We start from the raw sequence: 19,068 nt of genomic DNA on the forward strand, positions 1-19,068 counted from the left end.
TCACTGTCAACAGGACAACAAGGCCAGTTCCTCAATGTCCTGGGAGGTCTTTTCTCTTTCTCAAATCAATAAATTAAATGCAATCTTTAGTTTTAACCTTATTTTCTAGTTTTGTATGCTTGTTTTTGTAAATCAGAAAACTTGACGAAACATATCTAAGTTGAGTATCTGAACAAATAAACATTAGAGAAAAGGAACCAACGGTATTGGAAAAACAAAGAGACAGGGAAAATCAAAAAAAAAAAAGGGAAGGACTGACATATCTCACTGCAATACATAAAAATATTCTATCTGGTAAAATTTATTTACATACAGGTTTGCAAGACAACCCACAAACCCGGATAAAATGTCTTCAGTGCTTTTGAGGAAGGTAGATCCCCAGTAAGCTAAAGATAAGAAACCTCCATACCAGTCAACATAAAAAGTGAACTTTCTAGAATCTTTAAAATTTTTTTTTACTGTCAGAGTGTACCATTTATTTCATTTCAAGAGTAAGAGCTGGGCCTTGAACACGGCGAGGCGGGGCTTGCAGTGGAGCCTCAGGGCGGGACTACAGTTCCCGGGAGGCTGTGCGCTCACTCTTCCGCCCTCCCGAGAGGCTCCGCGCGCTTTACCCGCCAGCTTTGGCCTCAGCCCGCGAGACGCGGAAACGCTGAGGATGGACAGCAGCGACGAGAGGGCGGTGGAGAAGCAGCGGGTCCACATACGCCCCGACACGCTGCGCGACGCCGCCCCCGGCACGTTGCACCTTCTGCCCTGCGAAATCCCGGCGAGCCGGCCCGCTCCGGTGGACTGCTTCTTCACCCCGGCCCTCCGCCAGGGCGCCCACGGTGAGCGCGCGCGCCGGACTACGGCTCCCGGCAGCCCCCGCGCCGGCGCCGCGCTCTCCTGGGCGAGGAGCGCGACGAGGGCTTCTGGGAATCGTGGTCCCGGCGGAGGTGGCGGGAGGGCCGCCCCGGGCTTGCTCCGCGGAGCCGACCTGCCCCCCCGCCCGCGCTGAGGCCCCGCGCCGCCTCCTCCAGGACTCGAAGCGTCGTTTCGTGGCCGCAGCCTCCGGGGCGAAGAAGTGACGGTGCCGCCTGGCCTCGTCGGATACGTGATGGTCATGGAAGAGGAGGGAGAGGTGTCGGGGCGGACGCCTTACTTCCCGCGGGCAGGCCGGGAGCCGGAGCAGCGGGAACTGGCGGAAGCCCCGGAGGCGCTGGAGCGGGACTTCGTGAGTCGAGGGGGACAGAGTTGGAAGGGGTGCGGGCGGGCCTGGGCTCCCGCCGCTGAACCCGGCCCCTCCCCAGGACCGCTTTATGGGAGCCACCGCCAGTTTCAGCGGCTTCACCCTGTGGGGCCTGGAGACCCTCCCTGGCCCGGATGCCAAAGTGCGTGGGGCCCTGACCTGGCCGAGCCTCGCTGCCGCGGTGAGTACATCCCTGGGTCTAACTCTCGGACCCCACCCCCCCCCCACTCCCGACCTCAGTGTTGCCTGGGGGTCCAGAGTCTTGCCCACGCGCACTCAGGGCGCTAGGCTGGAGCGCGGGTGTGACTGGATACAGATGGCGGGTCCTCGCCGCCTCCCCGCTGCCCACTGGTAGGGGCCAGGTCTTTGCAGCTGGGCCCCACCCTGAACATGCGCCTGCCCAGCCCCCACATCTCCGCAAGCCTATAGCAGAGGTGTGACTCCTGTTGCAGATTCACGCACAGGTGCCTGAAGACTGAGACCCAGGGCTTGAAATGGAGAGCACCGACCCCTTCACTCCAGTAAACCAACTGTTCACTTTGGAGCCCTGATTCACCCCAATAAACAAGTTCTTCCAGCCCTTGTGAGTTTGTGGGGACCTTGGAGCCCCTAGGCCCCACTGTCCTTTCTCCCACAAGCACCCTCATGACTGGCCTATAGAAAGTTTATTGCTGGGGCAGTGAGGGTTAAGACAGGCCAGAGTATTGCAGCAGTACCCAGCCCACCCCCAACTCCTCCTTTACAAAAGACGTTTTTACAGCCACCAGCCCTCTGTACAGAGCACCCCCCCCCCATCTCACTGTACACAGCTGCCTGGCTCTCTCCAGTCTCTGGTCCGCAGCAAGCACGGGCCTGCAGCCAGCTGACCTTGGAGTTGACCTGAGCCCTGAACTCGTCTTGGTGCTGGGCACCAGCCAGCCCCAACAGGGCCTGTCCTCCCCACGTGGACCTGTCCTCAGCCCCATCTATACGGGTGTGCCTCGTGGGGGCTCTGGTGGGGGTGGGAGGGGCTGTCAGTCGCAGTTCCGCTGACTTGACACTGCCACAGCGGTGCCTGTCACCACTTTCCCCTCTTGCTCCAGTCCTTGGGAGTGAAGTGCAGACACTTGGAGTCAATCCGAAGGAGCCGCTTGAGCATAGCCCGTTCGTGGCCATCCACGATGTCCTCTGACAGTGTGAGGATGTACTGACCCTGGACAGGACAGGGGCCAGGCAGGTCAGCCCACCTGGAGCCTGCACACCACACCCCCACACCTGCTTCCCCGCCCGCCTTGCTACCTTGTAGTAGTTGATGAGGTTGAGGTACTGTAGCGTGGAGATGACGTCCTCCTTCTTGATACTGGTGATTTCACTGATCTCGCTGTGGGAGAGCAAAGATCAGGTCCCCTGGGGGTCTTCATCTGCCCCAAGCCCCCAGAAGCCCCCGGCAGGGAGTGAGAAAGCCCGGGACAGGCCATGCACCCAGGGGAGGCGCGCTGGGCTCACTTGATGGTGATCTGAGGCCTTTCCCCACTCTCTGACTTCAGCCCCATCAGGATCTCCAGGATCGTCTGGGACCAGTAGCTTCGGTAGGAGAGGAGGCCAAGATCCGAGAGGGGCTTCTCAGGGGTCCCCGTTTTCCCTTCCACTTTGGACAGTTCATAGCCTAAAGCGACGGGGGAGGGGCAAGCAGGTAAACGGTCAGTTCCTGCAACCAACATCCAGAAGCCTGGCCACCTTGGCTGTCCTGGGACGGCTCAGTGACCCTGGCGTGCGCTGTCTGCTCTGCCCTAGTTTCCTCCAAGTTTTCCTGCGCTTTCCCGTCGCCCTTGAGGAGGTGCTGAGGGCGCTGGTGGTAGCTACCATCCGCGAGGAGGCCCTCAGGAGCCAGCTAAGGCTTACGGGTGGGCAGGGGCGTGTGGAGAAAATGGCTTCTGGAAAGAAGGTGCCACGGACTGTCCTTGGTCAGGTGGGGCGGGTGCCTGGATATGTGAGGAGGGCAGGGGGAAGACCCCACTCCGGGTCCAGGCCCGAGGTCGCTTGGATTCTTTCGCTTCAGCTCAGCTCCTCTAGTGTGACCCCAGGAGTTAGCTGCCAAGACAGGCTGGCCTGAGTGGGTGGTGAGGGGGGAGGCACACCCAGCACCGCCCAGTCAGAGGGGGATGGGGGTGGGGTGCGCTCTGCTGGCCACTGAGCTCTCCTGTGGCTCCTTCCCTCCCACTGACCGAAGTGTCCAGCCTTCCTCTCCCCTGGGCACTGGCAGGTGAGACCCTCATGCCCTGCACAGCCCCGAGCGGGTTCACATCTCTTGGGCATTCTCCTTCTCCGTCAGGACTTGGGGTGTCCATTACTAGCTGTCCTCACCCTCAGTCAGCATCAACCCATGTTGGACCACAGCCTCATGGGCTTTCTGGCCCTTAGTACATCTTTGTCAGCCAATCTGACCCTCTTGTCTCGGGACGAGGGACAGGTTGGTGCTCTGGCGAGAGGAAGGGACATGCCAGGGTCCTCAGGGTGCTAGGGACATGGTGCAGGAGCAAGTGCTACACACCCCTCCTCAGCTGCAGGGGCTCCTGGCCCCTCCCCAGTGAAACCTGCAGGGTGGTGAGCACCCCCACTGGGCAGAAGGGAGCACACCTGGCCACCCCACCTGCGTCGCATCTCCCCCAAGGTCTGAGCACCGGGGCTTCCCTGGGTTTAGCCTCCACCAGCTCTCCCAGGCTCACAGGGTCCTGAGAGGACACAGCCCCTGCCGACTAGCAGTCAAGTGGACACAGCGTCAAGCTGCCATGTCTTCCCCAAACAGCTGGGATTCCCTCCCATCCCCCTGCTCAGGCTGGGCTGGCGGGTCAGTGAGTAGAGAGCTGATGGAGTTGAGGGTATGAGGCTGGGAAACAGGGACTCTCAGAGCTTGGGGGACGCTGAAGAGTCCACGTGTGATGAGGGGCAGAGTCCTTCTGGGCCTTGAGACTAACCTGCCTATGTGTGGGAGCAGAGCCACCTCACTGCCTACATCTGTTTGCTGGGTTAGCGGCATTCTGAGCATGTCCGTAGGCCTCAGGGGAGCACAGGGGCAGGACCCCGGGTCCTTGGCCAGGAGCTCGTCTGACACTACCAGACGGATGACCCACCCTGGCTCGCTGGGCACAGACTCAGATTGGGGAACAGGTGCATGGTGCTCAGAACCTTGACCCAGAATTGGTGAGGGGCGGAGGGCTGCAGGTCAGTCACCCTGAAAGTGAAGAGACCGGAGAAGAGCCCCCTCTCATTTCTGGTCAGCCCCTTGGTGACTGGGCTGCAAGGCCAGGGCAGAGTCACAGCCGCCCAGCCCCTCCGCCAGAAGCCCCAGTGGGCACGCTGGCACCAGGCCTGGGTCTGCCAGCACCCACCCCAGCCCCAGGAGCACAGGTACTTACTGAACTCGATCAGCAGCTTGCCGTAGCCCCGGCGCTGGTAGGGTGGCAGGGTCAGGATGCAGGCCACGTTGTAGTCTTCCGTTGACTCCTTTTCCTGGAAGAGGGCGGTGGGTGTGAGGGAAAGGGCCCGGCTCAGGGCAGGGCCAAGCCCCAGCCCAGGGAGCACGCACCTTGGAGAAGTAGCCCACGATATGGAAGCCCTTGCAGTCATACTCCGTCATGACGTAGAAGAGGAAGGGGTCTGTGTCGTAGTAGAGAGTCTTGTGGTCGAGGAAACACTTGGCCAGGAGACACAGGTTCTGGGAGTAACTCTGCGAGGGGACAGGCCTGTCACCGCTCTGGGGCCCCGCCCTAAGTGTGGCCACTGGGCCAGGGACAGCCAGCTCCTCTGCCCTGGGCTCCAGGAGAAAAGCCGATCAGGCCCTCCCTGCTGCTCGGGCAGGCCACTTCTCAGTGTGGAGGGGCCCTGGCACCACTGTGCTCCTGCTCCCTATGTTTCCACCAGGCCCGCGGTGGGGTGGGGCACTGCCCTCTGCTAACAGCCCACAAACTGAGCTATGTCCCCCGGGAGACAGACCTGAGAGCAGAGAGAGCAACTCTGCCCTGTGGCAGGATTAGCAGCTTGCCTGTCAAGACACCCTGCAGCCACGCCTAGAGAGAGACTGGCTGGGGCCTCCCTGGCAGCGCAAGGGGCTGAATCTCAGCACTAACGAGCTATCGGCAGCTGCGGCCTGTGTTCAATCCCCAGCCAGGGAGCTGACCCACATGGCGCAGCAGACCTCTCCTGTCTCCCCGCTGCTCCCCTCAGCAGTGTGTTTCAAAAGATCCACTTGTTCTGCTCCCTACTCTGTCTCTGGTGAATCCTCTCACGCCCTACACCCCCAATTCTTACATGCATAAGTAAATAAAATAAATCTTAAAAAACAAAAACAAAAACAAAAAACAAACCAGCCTTTCTAGAACGAGGGTAAAGAATTCTGGAACAGAACAAGAGAGAGGCATTAGAGATCCCTTAACAGAACGACTAACCTTTCTGCTTTGCCTCTACCCATTCTTTCTTGCACTTCAGGCCTAACACTTCACCACCTGACGGGCACGGCACTGGATGCCAGGCCTGCACTTACGGGTACATGATAGTCACTACAGCAGCATCTCCCCTCATGCCCCGACACCTGAGCGGGCGCTGCCTCCGCACCAGGTGCTGTCTGTCCCTCACCGTCCTCCAGCCCGAGAATGGAAGTGTCTCACAACAGTCTCTCCAGGTTACTCCTTGCTTGTACCCCAAAGCCACAGACTAAGGCAGTTTTGAGCCCCAAACCCGTAGTGTCCCCCACCCAACTGACTTCATTCGCACCAGCTAAGCTCTCCGCTGTAACAGCTTGACCTCATGCCTTCTGGCCCGAATGACCCCTGCCTTTCATGTGCTGTCTCTGCGCCCTCCAGCCCCACTGCTTGGGGTGCCCGCACCCACCTTAGCCTTCCACTCAATGCTCAAAGGCCACCGCTGCAGCTTGGCCAGCCACCTCCTCCGGGTCCCGATGACCCACCCTGTCTCTCTCACAGCCCTGTCACACGGCAGCCCAGTGGCAGCAGCCAGCTGTTCTCCCCTCCAGTGGACGGTGCTCTCAGCAGCAGACTGTCTAGCTCCTGGCCGTCCTTGTCCCTGCCTGCATCTGCACTAAAGCAGGAGCTCAGTAAACACAGGGTGAGCTGTTCTGCTGGCCCGACTGGTGAATGTTTTTCTGAGCAGGAGGAAGCTACTCATCTGACTGCCCCTGCCCCCTCCCGGGTGCCCAGGCCCCAGGCCCTGACCTTGTTCTTACGCCCGTCGATCTCAAAGAAGGAGATGGTGCCCTTGCGGTAAATCTCATTGCCTGGCGGATGCCGCAGGTCACACTTGGTCTGAAGAAGAGAGGAAGATGAGTGGCGGGCGGGTGGAGGGTGCTGAGAGGGTAGGGTCCTGGGCCCTGGCATACCAAGTGACGCTGCAGACACTTGAGGCTCCGGCCGTATTTGAGACAGAACTCGCAGAGGTAGAGGACGGGTAGTGTGGTGAGCTCCTGCGGGTACGGGGAGAAGTACCACGGCTTGAGGCGGTGCCGGCCCAGCTCGATGCATTCAATGTTCTTCATCCGTGTGACGATGTCGTCGTGGCTCCGGTCAGATACCAGGCTGCCGGTCATGCGTGGAGCTGATGGTATCCCATCTGAGCTGTCCTGGGAGTCCTGCCAGGGCAGGGAGAGGCACTGGGTTACAAGAAATGACACAAGGGGGAGATCTTACAGCTCCCACAGCCCTCAGGTCTTTTTGTTCAAGCTTAATAGCCACGGGTGAGGTGCTGCACTTCCCACTTTCCTGAGAGACTTAAGAAGTTTCAACCACAGGTGTAAAAGATCACCCAATGACTGACCTGAGCCAGCGCTGCCTGGTTCATCCCACCAAGCCCATCGTGGTCTGCCATTCCCTCCACCCTGCCTATGCTCCCTCTCTTCATCCAGTTTCCTCCTTCCCCAGACCTACCTCATCAGTGCCCAAGCAATTCGATTTCCGCTTCCGTCCAGGCTGAGCTGCCACTGCCCTGCGGGCCGATCCATTCTGCAGGTGAGATGGTAGGAAGAGAAGAGGTGCTGTGAGAGGGGCCTGAAAGGGGCTGCCGGAGGGGAGGGGAGAGGTGGAGACAAAGAGAGGGTTTGGGAACTCACCTGTGGAAAAACGGAAGCCGGGGCTGTCTCGCTGGGCACTGGAGTTGCTGGTGAAACCACATCCACCTTCCGTTTCTGCAGAGAGAAACCAAGAAAGGTGGGTCAGAAGGTAGAGAAGGCGGGACCTGAGAGGAAAGCAAGGTCCCTGGAATTGCTGAGGGTACCGTTGAGCGGTGGTTGGGCTGCAGGCAGGAGCTGGAGGAGAGCGGCTGGTCGGGCTCGCCACCGGGAATGGCCTCCCGCTCCTTGGGCAGGTTGAAGCGGAGTGTGATCTGGACCGGGATTGGCAAAGTCTTCCCGCTGGCCTGAGCGGAGGCCGGCTGTAGAGATAGGTCCAGGGTCTTCCACTGGGGCGGGGATGGTAGTGGGGTGGGGGAGGGGAGCAGGACCCCTCAGTGTGTAGTGATCAAACCCCGCCCTCTGCCCTTTCAAGGACACAGCAATAGCCATTGGAGCCTGGGAGCTACATCTGCAATTTGGCCCCCATTCTTTGCAAGCAGAAGTGGGGGGGGGGGTTTACTGCCTCCTGCCCATCCAGGAACCCTGAGGCCAAGAGATGAGAGGAGAAAGCAGGAGAAAAGAGGTGAAGCAGGGGACCTACTCACCACCTCTCTCTCTGGAGAGCCGGGGCGGGACCCAGGAAGTCCGTTCTTGGTGGGAGTCTTGGCCTCTTTCTTGGGGAACTGGATCTTCTTTAGGTCCAGCCGCTCGTGGGTCACCCATTCATCCAGGCGTTTGTTGACTGCAGCAGTGGGGATGGCTCAGGGAGGAATGCCAGAGGCTGCCCCCCAATCCTACCCGCAACCCCACCTCACCCTAGCCCAGAACTCACAGTCAATATAATGGACATAGAAAAGCTTCCGGCCACTGATGTCCTTCACGCTCAGGATCTCAGCCAGGGCTGTGGGGATAGCATAGGCAGAGGCCTTAGCCCGGTCAGGCCATGGGGATCCACCTTCCCACGACCTGAGCTACACCCGGATTCCGGAGCCCCAGCACCGGGAAGCTCTCGCCCAAGCCCCTAGTCACCAAGTGCCGCCCCCTCTCCTGGCCCCGCCCCATCCATCGCGCAGCAGCTGGAAGCCACGCCCCTTCGGAGTAGATCTGCGTCCCGCCCGCCCCAGGATTCTGAGGCCCCTCCCCTTCTGGGGAGTCGTTTGACTCCCGCCCGCCTCTCGCCCTCCGGTTCCTTAGCCACGCCCCCCGACGTCACTCACGCCACTCATCTTCGTTGTCCTGATTCCGCCGCAGCACTGGCAGGCGGCAGCCCTCGATTATCTCCCCCTGGGGAGATAGCGCGGCGCCAGGGTCGGCTACTGGGGGGCCTCGGGCTCTACCCACCTCCCCTAGCTCCCTCCGCCCCGCCCCGGGCACCGGACTCACCACCTCCGCCATCTTCCCTCCCTCCACTGCCACTTCCGGCCCCTCTGGGAGACGTCACTTCCGGGACTGAGCGCGCTACAGGCCCCGACCTCCCGATGCCGGGGCGGAAGAGTTTCCTTGAGATACGCCGCTGCTTACTTGAGAGCGGAGAGCCGGCACGTTTGGGTGGCGGGTGAGTGGAGCGTTGTAAGCCTCGGGCCGGGTCCTGAGTGGAATCCCCGCAACGTGCATGACGATTGGAGGAAAATTGAGTCCGTCACGTGACGCCCACTGGGTGCGACGCCGATCACGTGGCTGCGACGCGGGTCACGTGGGAATAATGTTTGTTTGGACCGGCGGCGTCTCCTAGCGGCGGCGGGAGGCGTCGCCGGGAGTGAGTTGCGCATGCTCGGCGCGGGGCTGTGCTCGCGCTGCAGAAGTGCACGATGGGACTGGCAGGGCTTTGGTTCCTTGGGGTGGGACTCAGATTTCTAGGTGGTTTTTTGTTTTGAGCTTCTAATTTTAAAAGCTATACAGAAGTATTCATGCATTCAGCAAGTGCTTCCTCCCCGCCGCCACGTGGCAGGCATTGTGCCTGGCGCCTGGACGCCGCCGGTGGGTGGAGAACCTAGTGGAGCAGCTGTTCTTGGGAATTGGGAGAGAAAGGGACATAGATTTTAAACACTTATTATAAAGTAAGTTATGAAGTCTGTTAAAGTGGGATGTGTTACAGAAGCCGCAAAAAATCCAGCAAGTTAAAGATGTGTAGGTAGGTTGTGAAGTGTAGGCCTTGGGAAGATGTCACAACAGTCTTACCGGAGTTGGGCCTTTTGGCACGTGGAGTATTGAGGTCCTGAGGCCCTGCAGGCTCTTGGGAAACTTTTTGCCACCCCTTTAACTACATAAGAAAAGGAAGATTTGGGGGTTATTACCCAGAACTGGGATATTTAGTAGAAAAACCTTTCTATTGGGGAAACCTATCTATGTGGCATGGAAAACATCCAATTAGAGCATCTGGTCTTCCTCATGTTAGTTGCCCTCCCATCATATTGTTACAGGGCAGGGAGAGGGGCAGCCCAAACCCCGCAAACCTGCTTATTTTATATAGGGTTCTGCCATCCGCCATATTAACACAAAACGTGAGACTTTAATGGGAAGGAACTTTGATACAATTAGGAAACAATACAGGAAAGGCAAAGAATTTAGTTTCTAAATCAAGCACCCAAAGTTACCCGTCCCCTCGTGGGTAAAACTTTCTCCAAATGGGATTGGCCCAGAGCAAGGCCCCAAAGCCTGCCACAAGTCTAAAGCATCTTCCAGTGGGGACCCACAGAAAAAAGTCAGAAACAACCAGACAAGCCCGGAAGGAAAAGAGCAAAATCAAGATAAAAGCTGCCATTGTCACCTCCCCACGGGTCTCACCCACATCTGTGACACCCCGTCCACAACCAAAAGACAAGCGCAGTTTCTTCACTTGTCTCTAGGCTCCACGTGCCTCCTCCAGGTCTCCTGGATCTCCATCCTGCTTCCCTCCTTTTCAGTCTCTTTTCCATTTTCTTTTCTCCCTGCTCAGCTCCACCCTCTCTTGGGAGGGGCAGGAAACCTGGAACCTCCCCCTTTCCTGGGGACCACCCTGTTACAATATGACTCCCTCCTCTTGAAAGCCCAAGCACTCTATCCTGTTCCTTAAATCTAGATAGCGCTCTCTCTCTCTTCATTTTGCCCCATTCGCTTTAGCAGTGACTTCCATGTTGATTTTCCATCAATATGTAATTTTCTTTTATGTAATCTATCTGATGTTAATTTGATTGCTTGACTGGCCCAAGAAGAACCCTGAGGGTTTGGGAGAAATGTACTAGCTCCTCCTACAGTTGAAATTTTGAGTAGGGTGCTCAGGACAGCCCTGGCTGAAAGTGTATTGTTTGAGCAAAGATTTCAGGGAATGAAGGGAGCAGCTGTGCAGGTATCTTGGGGAAAACTTTCAGAAAAATACACAATAAGGGGGAGCACAATTATATCTTCAGATAATATTGGGGAAATGTTTGTAGTGAATCACTTTGTTGTTTTTTTTAAATTTTATTCTTATATTCCCCATACACTTGCAACCCCCTTATTTTGACCCCAATCCCTCCTTTCCCCGACCCCCCCCCCGCATAGTGTGTCTCTGGTTCACAGTTGTTTGTTGGTTTTGATTTTTTCTTTCTTATAGTTATTCTTTTTCCTGGTCCCTTATTTAGGTTTTCTAGATTCCTGCTATGAGTGAGACCATCCGGTATTTTTCTTTTTCTTTCTGGCTTATTTCGCTGAGCATGATCCCTTCCAGCGCCATCCATGTTGCTGCAAATTGCATGTGTTTATCTTTTTTGAATGCTGAGTAATATTCCATGATGTATATGTACCACATCTTCTTGATCCAGTCACCTATTTTTGGGCATTTGGGTTGTTTCCAATCACTTTGTTGTTTTTTTAAAAACATATATTTATTTATCTATGCATACAAGAACTGGGGTTTAGGCCATAGGTGTGGGGGATGAGAGGATTCACCAGAGACGGAGTGGGGAGCAGAACCAGGAGATATACTGAAATACACTGCTGAGAGGAGCAGAGGGCAAGACAGGAGAGGTCTGCTGAGCCATGTGGGTCAGCTCCCTGGCTGGGGATTGAACTCAGGCTTCAGTGGCTGGCAATAGCTTGATAGTGCTGAGACTTGAACCCCTGCACCACCAGGGAGGCCCAATAATGAATCATTTTGAATGAGTGCCTTGTACACTACAGGTGGTTAAACTATGGCCTTGGACAAATCCAACCCTGAAAGCTGACTTTCCTATAACCAATGGGCTAAGAATGATTTTTACATTTTTTTTCACTGATTGGGGAGAGGAAATCAAAAGAGGGAGATTTCATGACACATGAAAATTAGGAAATTTATATTGCATTGTCCATAAATCAAGTTTTGTTGGAACATAGCCACACATTTTTGTCTGTTTCCTTTCCCATCAAAACTGCATTACTGCCTGAAAGAGGCCCACAGAACCTAATTAAGATTTATTCACTGACCTTATTTGCCAACTCCTGATCAATGGACGATTATGCTGTTTAATACAAAAATGGTTCCTTAAAAGTTAGTCGCTGCTCTGTGACCAACTTTTTCACTTTGTAAAATATATCCAATATGTCATTAGATTTTCTATAGTGCTGCTTCAAAGGCTGTGTAGTGTTGTAGCTTAGCTGCATCTTAGCTGCCCCAGCCAACTTCCTGTTTGGACTAGATCTTTCTAGTCTTCCCCTATTACAGTCTATGCCATGAAGAACATCGTTATCCATGTAACTGTCCATGTTTCTATCCCAGCGTGATTTGCATTGGAGACATGAGTGGGGAGTGACATGTCTGCATTTTAGGAAGGCCACCCTGGTGGTGGTGTCTTTGGATGGCAAGAGGTGAGTCCAGCACAGGACCATGGGAAGGCTGTTGAGATGGGCCATTCACTGCGCACAGTCAATGCGTGTTTACCCAGGGCCCACTCTGTCTCACTGTTAGCATTTTCAGTCCCTGCCCCCTGGTGAAAGTCATCAGTCACCCCCACGTTGCTAAGCCAATGGCCTCAGACCTCTTATCAGCAGCATTTGGCGTGGGCTGTCACTCCCTCTTCCTTGGAACACTCTTGTCCCAGCTTCCAGGATACCAGACCCTCCTCGTAGTTTCCTTCCAACTTCCCCAGCTGCTCCTTATCTCCTTTGCCGCTTCCTCTTCCTGTCCATGACCTCTAAACCAGCCCCATGTTCAGTCCTCGTCTTCATGTCTATGTCTCTGCTCCCACATGTCCCCTAGCAGCTCATGGATTTTAATTCCATTCATATGCTGAGAGTACTCAAATGTGTAACTGTAGCCAACTCTCTCCCCTGAATGCTCACTGCCCACTCAGCCTCGTCATTTGATTAGCTAGAGGGTGTGTGCAAACCACCCTGATCTTTCTTCCAGCCTGCTCCTTCCACCATCTTTCCTGTCCCCATCAGCGATGACTTCATGTGGCTTCTCTGCTGTTTTCACATTTGACCCATCAGCAAGTGCTCTGGGCCCACCACTTCTCTTGGCCTTCACCACCCTCTGGTGCCAGCCAGCGTCATCTCCATCCAGAACGACTGCTATCGCCTCAGCCACAGGAGCAAAGGGATTCTTTCAACTCAGACCATGACACTCTATGATCAAAATCACTGATGGTTTGTCATATACGCAGGGTAACTCCCAAAATCCTGATATAAATCCAGCTCCCCTCCTCGAGCCCTGCTCCCTGCCTCTCCCCTGCCCCACAACCCAACTACACGTTAGCCGCACTGGCCTCCAGGCATTTCTAGAACTTAAAAGGCACATTTCTCCTCTCTGCAATGTTTTCTTTCCATTTATCCACTTGACGTCATTCACGTCTTTGCTCAAATGTCACCTTCCCCATGAGGGCTTCTCTGACCTTCCCAGTTAGACCTGCCTGTCACCAGCCCACCTCACCTCCATCCTTCTTCCCTTGGTTTCCCTGTGTAGAATTTATCCACAGCTGTCGGTGCATATGTTTTCCTAGCTCACTTTTGGCTGTCTCTCTCGCATGTGAGCTCCATGAATGCAAGAGTGCAAGAGTCATATGGCTCTACCCAGTGCTGTTTTCCCAGCGTCTAGAATGATGTCTGTTGCAAGTAGGCATTCACCATCGAAGGGGTGAAGCAAATATTCCCAGTGGCTCAGCTTTGGCCATCACCGCCTTGGTCCCTTCATCTCTGCCTGCCGCCACGGCAGGGGCGGACTTCATTCTCCAGGAGATTCCCCTCAGGGTGGTGAATTGCCTGCGGCAGCCGCATCCTTTTACTTTGAAACCTGGAGTTTCCACCAGGAGTTTCTGAAGATTGCTGCTTTTATGAATCCAGAGCAGAATCGATTTCATGGGCACGTGATCTGAGCAGCTGAACACCACCCCTGGCTTAGCGGTGTCTTCTGCTTAGTTTTAAGCTCGGTCATGGCCATCTTGAAAGTCCTTTGTGGTTTTTATTTTGCATTGGGCCCCACCAGTTACATGGCTGCTTCTAATCCTGAAATCAGTCAGCCCAATAACCAGGAAAAACTATGATAATTGTCCCTCAACAGCTAAAGTTTGACTATCAACGTGGAGACATTACTGCTTCAAAAGAACCTGTTACAGGGCAGGGAGAGGGGCACACCAGAGCCCCCAAAACTGCCTGCTTTAAATAGGTTCTGCCAACGCCGCATCAACACAAAACATATGAGACTTTAATGAAAAGGAACTTAATACAATTAGTAAACAATACAGGAAAGGCAAAGAATATAGTTTTCAAATCAAGCACCCAAAGTTACCCGTCCCCTCGTGCGTAAAGGTCCACCCAAACGGGATTGGCCCAGAGCAAGACCCCAAAGCCTGCCAAAGTCTAAAGTATCTTCCAGTGGGGACCCACAGAAAAGGATCAGGAACAACCAGACAAGTGTAGGAGGAAAAGAACAAAATCAAAATCAGCACAAAAACCGCCATTGTCACCTCCCCACGGTCTCACCCACATCTGTGTCACTCAGTCAACGACCAAAAGGCAAGCGCAGTTTCTTCACGTGTCTCTCTGCTCCACGTGCCTCCTCCAGGTCTCCTGGCTCTCCATCCTGCTTCCTTCCTCGCTTTCTCTTCTCCAGTTTCTTCTCCCTGCTCAGCTCCACCCTCCCTTGGGTGGGGCAGGAAACCTGGAACTTCCCCCTCTCCTGGGGACCACCCTGTTACAAACCCACTGATGTCAATTCCAAAGCAAGTGTGGGCACAGGAGTCTGTCGGACACGAGTCTTCACGGGGGTTCAGACTTGCTGGTACTGAGTTTGTGGCCCTGACTCTGCTAACAGTGAATCATTCGTTTTTAAAAATTGTAATAAAACATGAGAACAGGGCCTCCCTGGTGGCACAGGGGTTAAAGACACAGCACTGTCAAGCTATCACCAGCCACTGTGGCATGAGTTTGATCCCCAGCCAGGGAGGTGACTCACATGGCGCAGCAGACCTCTCCTGTCTGGCCCGCTGCTCCCCTCAGCAGTGCAAGTAGATCCACCTGTTCTCCCCACTTTGTCTGTGGTGAATCCTCTCACCCCCCCCAGCACCTCTGGCCCACACCCCAATTCTTGCATGCATAAATAAATCTTTAAAAAACTTAAGAACACTAAATCTACCATTAACTATTTCTAAGCATACGGTTCAGTGGCCTTAAAGTCCATCCACACCCCCAGAATCTTTTCATCATCCCCAGTGTCAACTCTGTCCCCATTAAACACTAAGTGCCCTTTGCCCCCCAGCCCCTGGTGACCTCAATTCTACTTTCTCTTAGAATTTAACCACTCTAGGTACCTTGTGTAAGTGGGGTCACCCAGCACCTCTCCCTCTGCACCTAGTTTACTTCACTTAGAGTCATGCGTTCTGTGTCCTTCAGCCTGGGAGCCAGTGTCAGAATGCCATTCCTTCCAAGGGCTGCATCATATTCCATGGTGTGGCTAGAGCACATCCGAGAGCTGAAATGCAGCTGAAATACAAGCCCTGTGGCGGTGTTCAAGAGTGAGCACCTTTTGAAAGTAAAATAAGTCCTTGCATGGGTCATCTATCTGTGGACCCTCTGACTACAGTGGGTCTTGCCAGTTGATCCAGATGTTACGGTCTTTGAATGACACCCAATAATGTGGACTGGAGTGGCCAGGATTTAAAGGTTCTCCACAGGCTGCAGTTCTTTGTGAATACCTTAAGAGGAAAAACATGAATGTTATGAAATACTCCACCAGGAAGCCAGAAACTTATCTGAAATCTGAAGTAATGACCATTTCAACAGCAAAACCAAAATCAGGAGCTGCAGATAAAATAGTTTCCTCATTACATAAAGGCAGTGAGCTTATACAAAGCCGCACGTGCACCTGCATTAGTGCAGGGCCCGCATCCACACTCCCGGGAGAAAGGCCTTCCCAGCTGGAATTTTGTTTATGGGGCCATTGTCAGGGCGACAGCCAAGGGGCTTCAGGCTTTGCATGTTGAAGGTTTTCATTTCAAGGATGGCTTGAATGTTAAATATTTACAATGCAAATATTGTAAATGTTAAATATTTACAGTGTTATTTCTCAATAATTGACATTTAATTTTCATTTATTTCTTTTCTTTTGGTCTTTTTAAAAAGATTTATTTATTTATGCATACAAAAACTGGGGTACAGGCCAGAGGAGTCGGGGGTGAGATGATTCATCAGAGATGCAGTGGGGAGCAGAACAGGCAGACTGACTGAAACACACTGCTGAGGGGAGCAGGGGGTGAGACAGGAGAGGTCTGCTGCGCCATGTGGGTCACCTCCCTGGCAGGGGATGGAACTCGTGCTGCAGTGGCTGCCGGTAGCTTTATTAGGTTGCGTCTTAACCCCTTGCACCCCCCGGGAGGCCCCTTTTAGTCTTTTCTATCATCAAGTGTCCGAATCAGGTCGAGATAAGTTGTCATTGACATATGGTCTTGTGATATTTTGATTCATATTATTATCTTTCCATTCTTTGTTTTTACAGAAACCTCTGAACTTTTAGGACTATAAGTCTGTAATGAAAAATGGTGTCACTTTCATTTAAAAAAACGTGCAGTATTGTGGAAGATACAAAATAACTTTTGGTTGAGGCAGGATCACTCATGGGCAGGGGCAGAGAGTGGGCAGGCGCCTCTGATGCCGCCCATGCACCACTTCGAGGACTTGTTCCCTCTCTCGCTGCTCCTCTGCCCACCCCTCAGCGACACTTTCTTAGTTCCTATGCCTCTTCCTCCAGGGAGGCATCTGGCTTCATAGCCCAGGTTGCTTATCACCCCACGATGACATGTCTGTTTCCCTCCCTGGCTTCCCAAACTCAGGGTCCATGGGGCCAGAGGTCATGTCTGCATTGCCCTCCCGATGTCCCTAGCGGACAGGTGCCTGCCCAAAGGCGGCTCTCAGCAACCCTTTGCTGCGGGAGTGAATGGGACCCCACAGCCACTGCGTGAATGGGGATAAGTGCTGTGCCCATTTGACAAGAAAACAGCAAAGCCCCAGCGCTTTGGGGATTTAGCCCAGGCAGGTTCCCCCAAGACACCAGTCAGCACAGACTCTGCCTTCCAGCCACTGTTCAAGCCGCCACCCACCCTGCTCCGGAAGCCTGTGGAGCAGGGACCTCAGGTGTGCCCCCCGCCTCAGCGGAGAGACTGGGGAGTGGCCTGGTTGGACACAGCAGCAGCTGTCAGCAGAGAGGATCCTTTAATACCATGTTTCACCTGCAGGGCTAGGTGAGATTTCATTCTGCTTCATGCGGGCAAACTCCGTGCTCCCGGGTGGTGTGGCGGGATCTTGCTCATTTGTCCTAGTAAGCACAGGCCAGGTGGCGCCTGCGCCATCAGGGTCACCCCCGCTGTGCCCAGACCATTCTGGACAGAGCGCTTACAGACACTTCAGAGTTTTTATTTCATCCAAATATGTGTTTTTTCTCCCCGGTGGCGCAGCGGGTTGAGTGCAGCGCTGTGAAGCCGTCCGCAGCCTCTGCAGCGCGGGCTCAATTCCCGACCGGCCAGGGAGAGCCCCACATAGCGAGGCAGACCTCTCCTGCCTGATCCGCTGCTCCCCTCAGCAGAGTACTTCAGTCCTTCTGTCTGTTGTGCTCCCCGCTCTGTCTCTGGTGAATCCTCTCACCCTCCCGCGCCCCTGGCCTATACCCCAGTTCTTGTATAAATAAGTAAATCTTGAAAAAAAAGTTTCTGTCCACAAGCTCTATAAAGACCTGCCCACCTCCAATGGTGCCAACATCCCATTAAGCAGGGAAAAAAAAAAAACTGGCAAAGCCTTCAGGTATAGAATTTGACTTGAAGGCTGTTAGTGTTGGCATTGTATTTACTGGGGGAAGCGGACCCCTCCCCAGGCTGAGCAGGCGCCTTTAAGGTGGCATCTGCCTTTCTTTTTCCACATCACCATCGCCAAGGGCCCCAGCTCCGCGCTGCCACTCCCAGAAGAGCTTCTGTGCGGAAGCAAAGCAGAGGTTCCTGTTGCTGTGTCATGGGGCCAGGCGTTGGGCGTGCAGGTCACCGTCCAGTACTGGTGAGCGTCCAGAGCTCCATGGCTCCTCCTGCCCTGGTAGCCAAGTGCTTTCCATGCCCACTTACACCTGTTGTTGCAGAAATGCAACGCGTCCGGGACAGTCTGCTGTGCTCTCCCCACCCCTCCACGTCCGCCTGCACATGATGAAGGTTTCTCTCAGGCTCTGCCTGCCGCTCTGACCAGAGGTGTCCTCTGACCATGGGAGCATGGCCAGCCCCCGCGCAAAGCTGGCGTGCAGAATAAGCATCTTGGATGCAGCTCTCGGCCGATGCCGGAGGGACAAGGGTGGGTAAACACTCAGTTCCTTGCTTTTGGGGCAGTCTTGCTCCAAGGGAAAGCAATTTTTTTTGAAAGATTTACTTTTATTTATTTATCATACAAGAAATGGGGTGCAGGTCAGAGGTGTGGGGGCGGTGAGAGGTTTCACCAGAGACAGAGTGGGGGCCAGAACAGAAGTACACTGCTGAGGGGAGCAGGGGGAGACGGGAGAGGTCTGCTGCGCCATGTGGGTAGCTCCCTGGCTGGGATTGAACTCGTGCTTCTGTGGCTGTGAATAGCTTCCTAGTGCTGAGACTTTAACCCCTGCACCACCAGGGAGACCCAGGGAGAGCAAATTTTGAAGTGTTTTCCGGCATATGGATTGTTGCTCATTTTACATAAAAGCACCTGTTGGCTATGATGCTTGATTTTATGTATCAGTTGGATCTCGGGGTACCCATATGTTTGAGCAAACATAACTTTGGAGTGTGTCTGAGCATCTCGGGGTGAGATTAGCACTCAAGTGGATGAGAAGCTGGCCCTGCCCGCCCCCATGGGCGCAGCGCTCGGTCCTCAAGGGCGCGGGCTCGGGCGCGGGCTTCCTGAACATCAGTGTTCTCCTGACTGGAACTTACACCAGCAGCGCTCCTCCTTCTGGGGCTTTGAACTTGGAACGAGACCACCAGTTTTCCCGGCTCTCCAGCTGGCAGAAAGCAGGCTGTGGGACTTTGCAGCCGATTCAGAGAGAGAAAGAGATGCTGCTGGCTCTGTTTCTGGAGAACCCCATGATACCTGAACATGCTTTTTAAAAACGCTGGCTTTTTCTTTGTCATTTTGCTTCACTCCTTCCTCCTCCCACCTGTCCCACCCCAGTAACTCATTTGCAGGCCCGACTTTGGTAGGTTAGCAGGCGTTTCCGGGCGCTCCCACATTTGCTGGCCGCGGGCTTCGTCTTCTGTGAATCGTGCCTTCTTAGGTTCGGCTCATTTTTCTTGAGTTCGTCCTGTCTGAAGCC

General features: G+C 54.5%; 3 protein-coding genes across 7 annotated transcripts in view; 2 read left to right on the forward strand and 1 right to left on the reverse strand.

Moving 5' to 3' along the window:
• Positions 1-596: 596 nt before the first annotated feature.
• On the forward strand, positions 597-3,330 carry RNASEH2C (ribonuclease H2 subunit C). Its single transcript, XM_037517565.2, has 4 exons — positions 597-830; positions 1,023-1,216; positions 1,293-1,412; positions 1,684-3,330. Exons 1-4 carry the CDS (start codon positions 659-661, stop codon positions 1,708-1,710), a joined length of 513 nt encoding a protein of 170 aa, XP_037373462.1. The 5' UTR covers positions 597-658; the 3' UTR covers positions 1,711-3,330.
• Positions 1,882-8,965, reverse strand: KAT5 (lysine acetyltransferase 5). Of its 5 annotated transcripts, none has more exons than XM_037517561.1 (14): positions 8,850-8,965; positions 8,546-8,612; positions 8,161-8,229; positions 7,934-8,070; positions 7,493-7,648; positions 7,329-7,403; positions 7,147-7,221; positions 6,603-6,851; positions 6,439-6,528; positions 4,797-4,937; positions 4,627-4,720; positions 2,717-2,876; positions 2,510-2,591; positions 1,882-2,423 (listed from the first exon to the last, which is right to left on the reverse strand). In XM_037517561.1, exons 1-14 carry the CDS (start codon positions 8,940-8,942, stop codon positions 2,289-2,291), a joined length of 1,623 nt encoding a protein of 540 aa, XP_037373458.1. In that variant the 5' UTR covers positions 8,943-8,965; the 3' UTR covers positions 1,882-2,288. The 5 variants fall into 5 exon arrangements, with proteins under 5 accessions (XP_037373458.1, XP_037373459.1, XP_037373461.1 ...); XM_037517562.1 differs by lacking the exon at positions 8,850-8,965 and adding an exon at positions 8,712-8,776; XM_037517564.1 differs by lacking the exons at positions 7,493-7,648; positions 8,850-8,965 and adding an exon at positions 8,712-8,773.
• Positions 8,693-19,068, forward strand: part of RELA (RELA proto-oncogene, NF-kB subunit) — a 34,826-nt gene continuing 24,450 nt past the window's right edge. The window contains exon 1 of the mRNA XM_054697467.1: positions 8,693-8,883. The gene's annotated coding sequence lies outside the window, so the exon portion shown is untranslated. The remainder of the gene's footprint in view (positions 8,884-19,068) is intronic.

The sequence above is a fragment of the Talpa occidentalis genome, unplaced genomic scaffold (assembly GCF_014898055.3).
Source record: "Talpa occidentalis isolate TD23 unplaced genomic scaffold, MPIMG_talOcc4v2.1 talOcc4.17, whole genome shotgun sequence".
In the NCBI taxonomy this organism is placed as follows: Eukaryota; Metazoa; Chordata; class Mammalia; order Eulipotyphla; family Talpidae; genus Talpa; species Talpa occidentalis.

What these genes read in the sequence shown, in the direction of transcription:
- RNASEH2C (XM_037517565.2), top strand. Translation starts at nt 659, where the DNA reads ATGGACAGCAGCGACGAGAGGGCGGTGGAGAAGCAGCGGGTCCACATA. An exon ending in AGGCGCTGGAGCGGGACTTC is followed by an intron (nt 1,217 to 1,292) that starts GTGAGTCGAGGG and finishes GCCCCTCCCCAG; the next exon opens with GACCGCTTTATGGGAGCCAC. An exon ending in GGCCGAGCCTCGCTGCCGCG is followed by an intron (nt 1,413 to 1,683) that starts GTGAGTACATCC and finishes CTCCTGTTGCAG; the next exon opens with ATTCACGCACAGGTGCCTGA.
- KAT5 (XM_037517560.1), bottom strand. Translation starts at nt 8,723, where the DNA reads ATGGCGGAGGTGGTGAGTCCGGTGCCCGGGGCGGGGCGGAGGGAGCTA. An exon ending in ATTGCTTGGGCACTGATGAG is followed by an intron (nt 6,852 to 7,146) that starts GTAGGTCTGGGG and finishes CTGCCCTGGCAG; the next exon opens with GACTCCCAGGACAGCTCAGA. An exon ending in TCGACGGGCGTAAGAACAAG is followed by an intron (nt 4,938 to 6,438) that starts GTCAGGGCCTGG and finishes GTCCCCTCGCAG; the next exon opens with AGTTACTCCCAGAACCTGTG.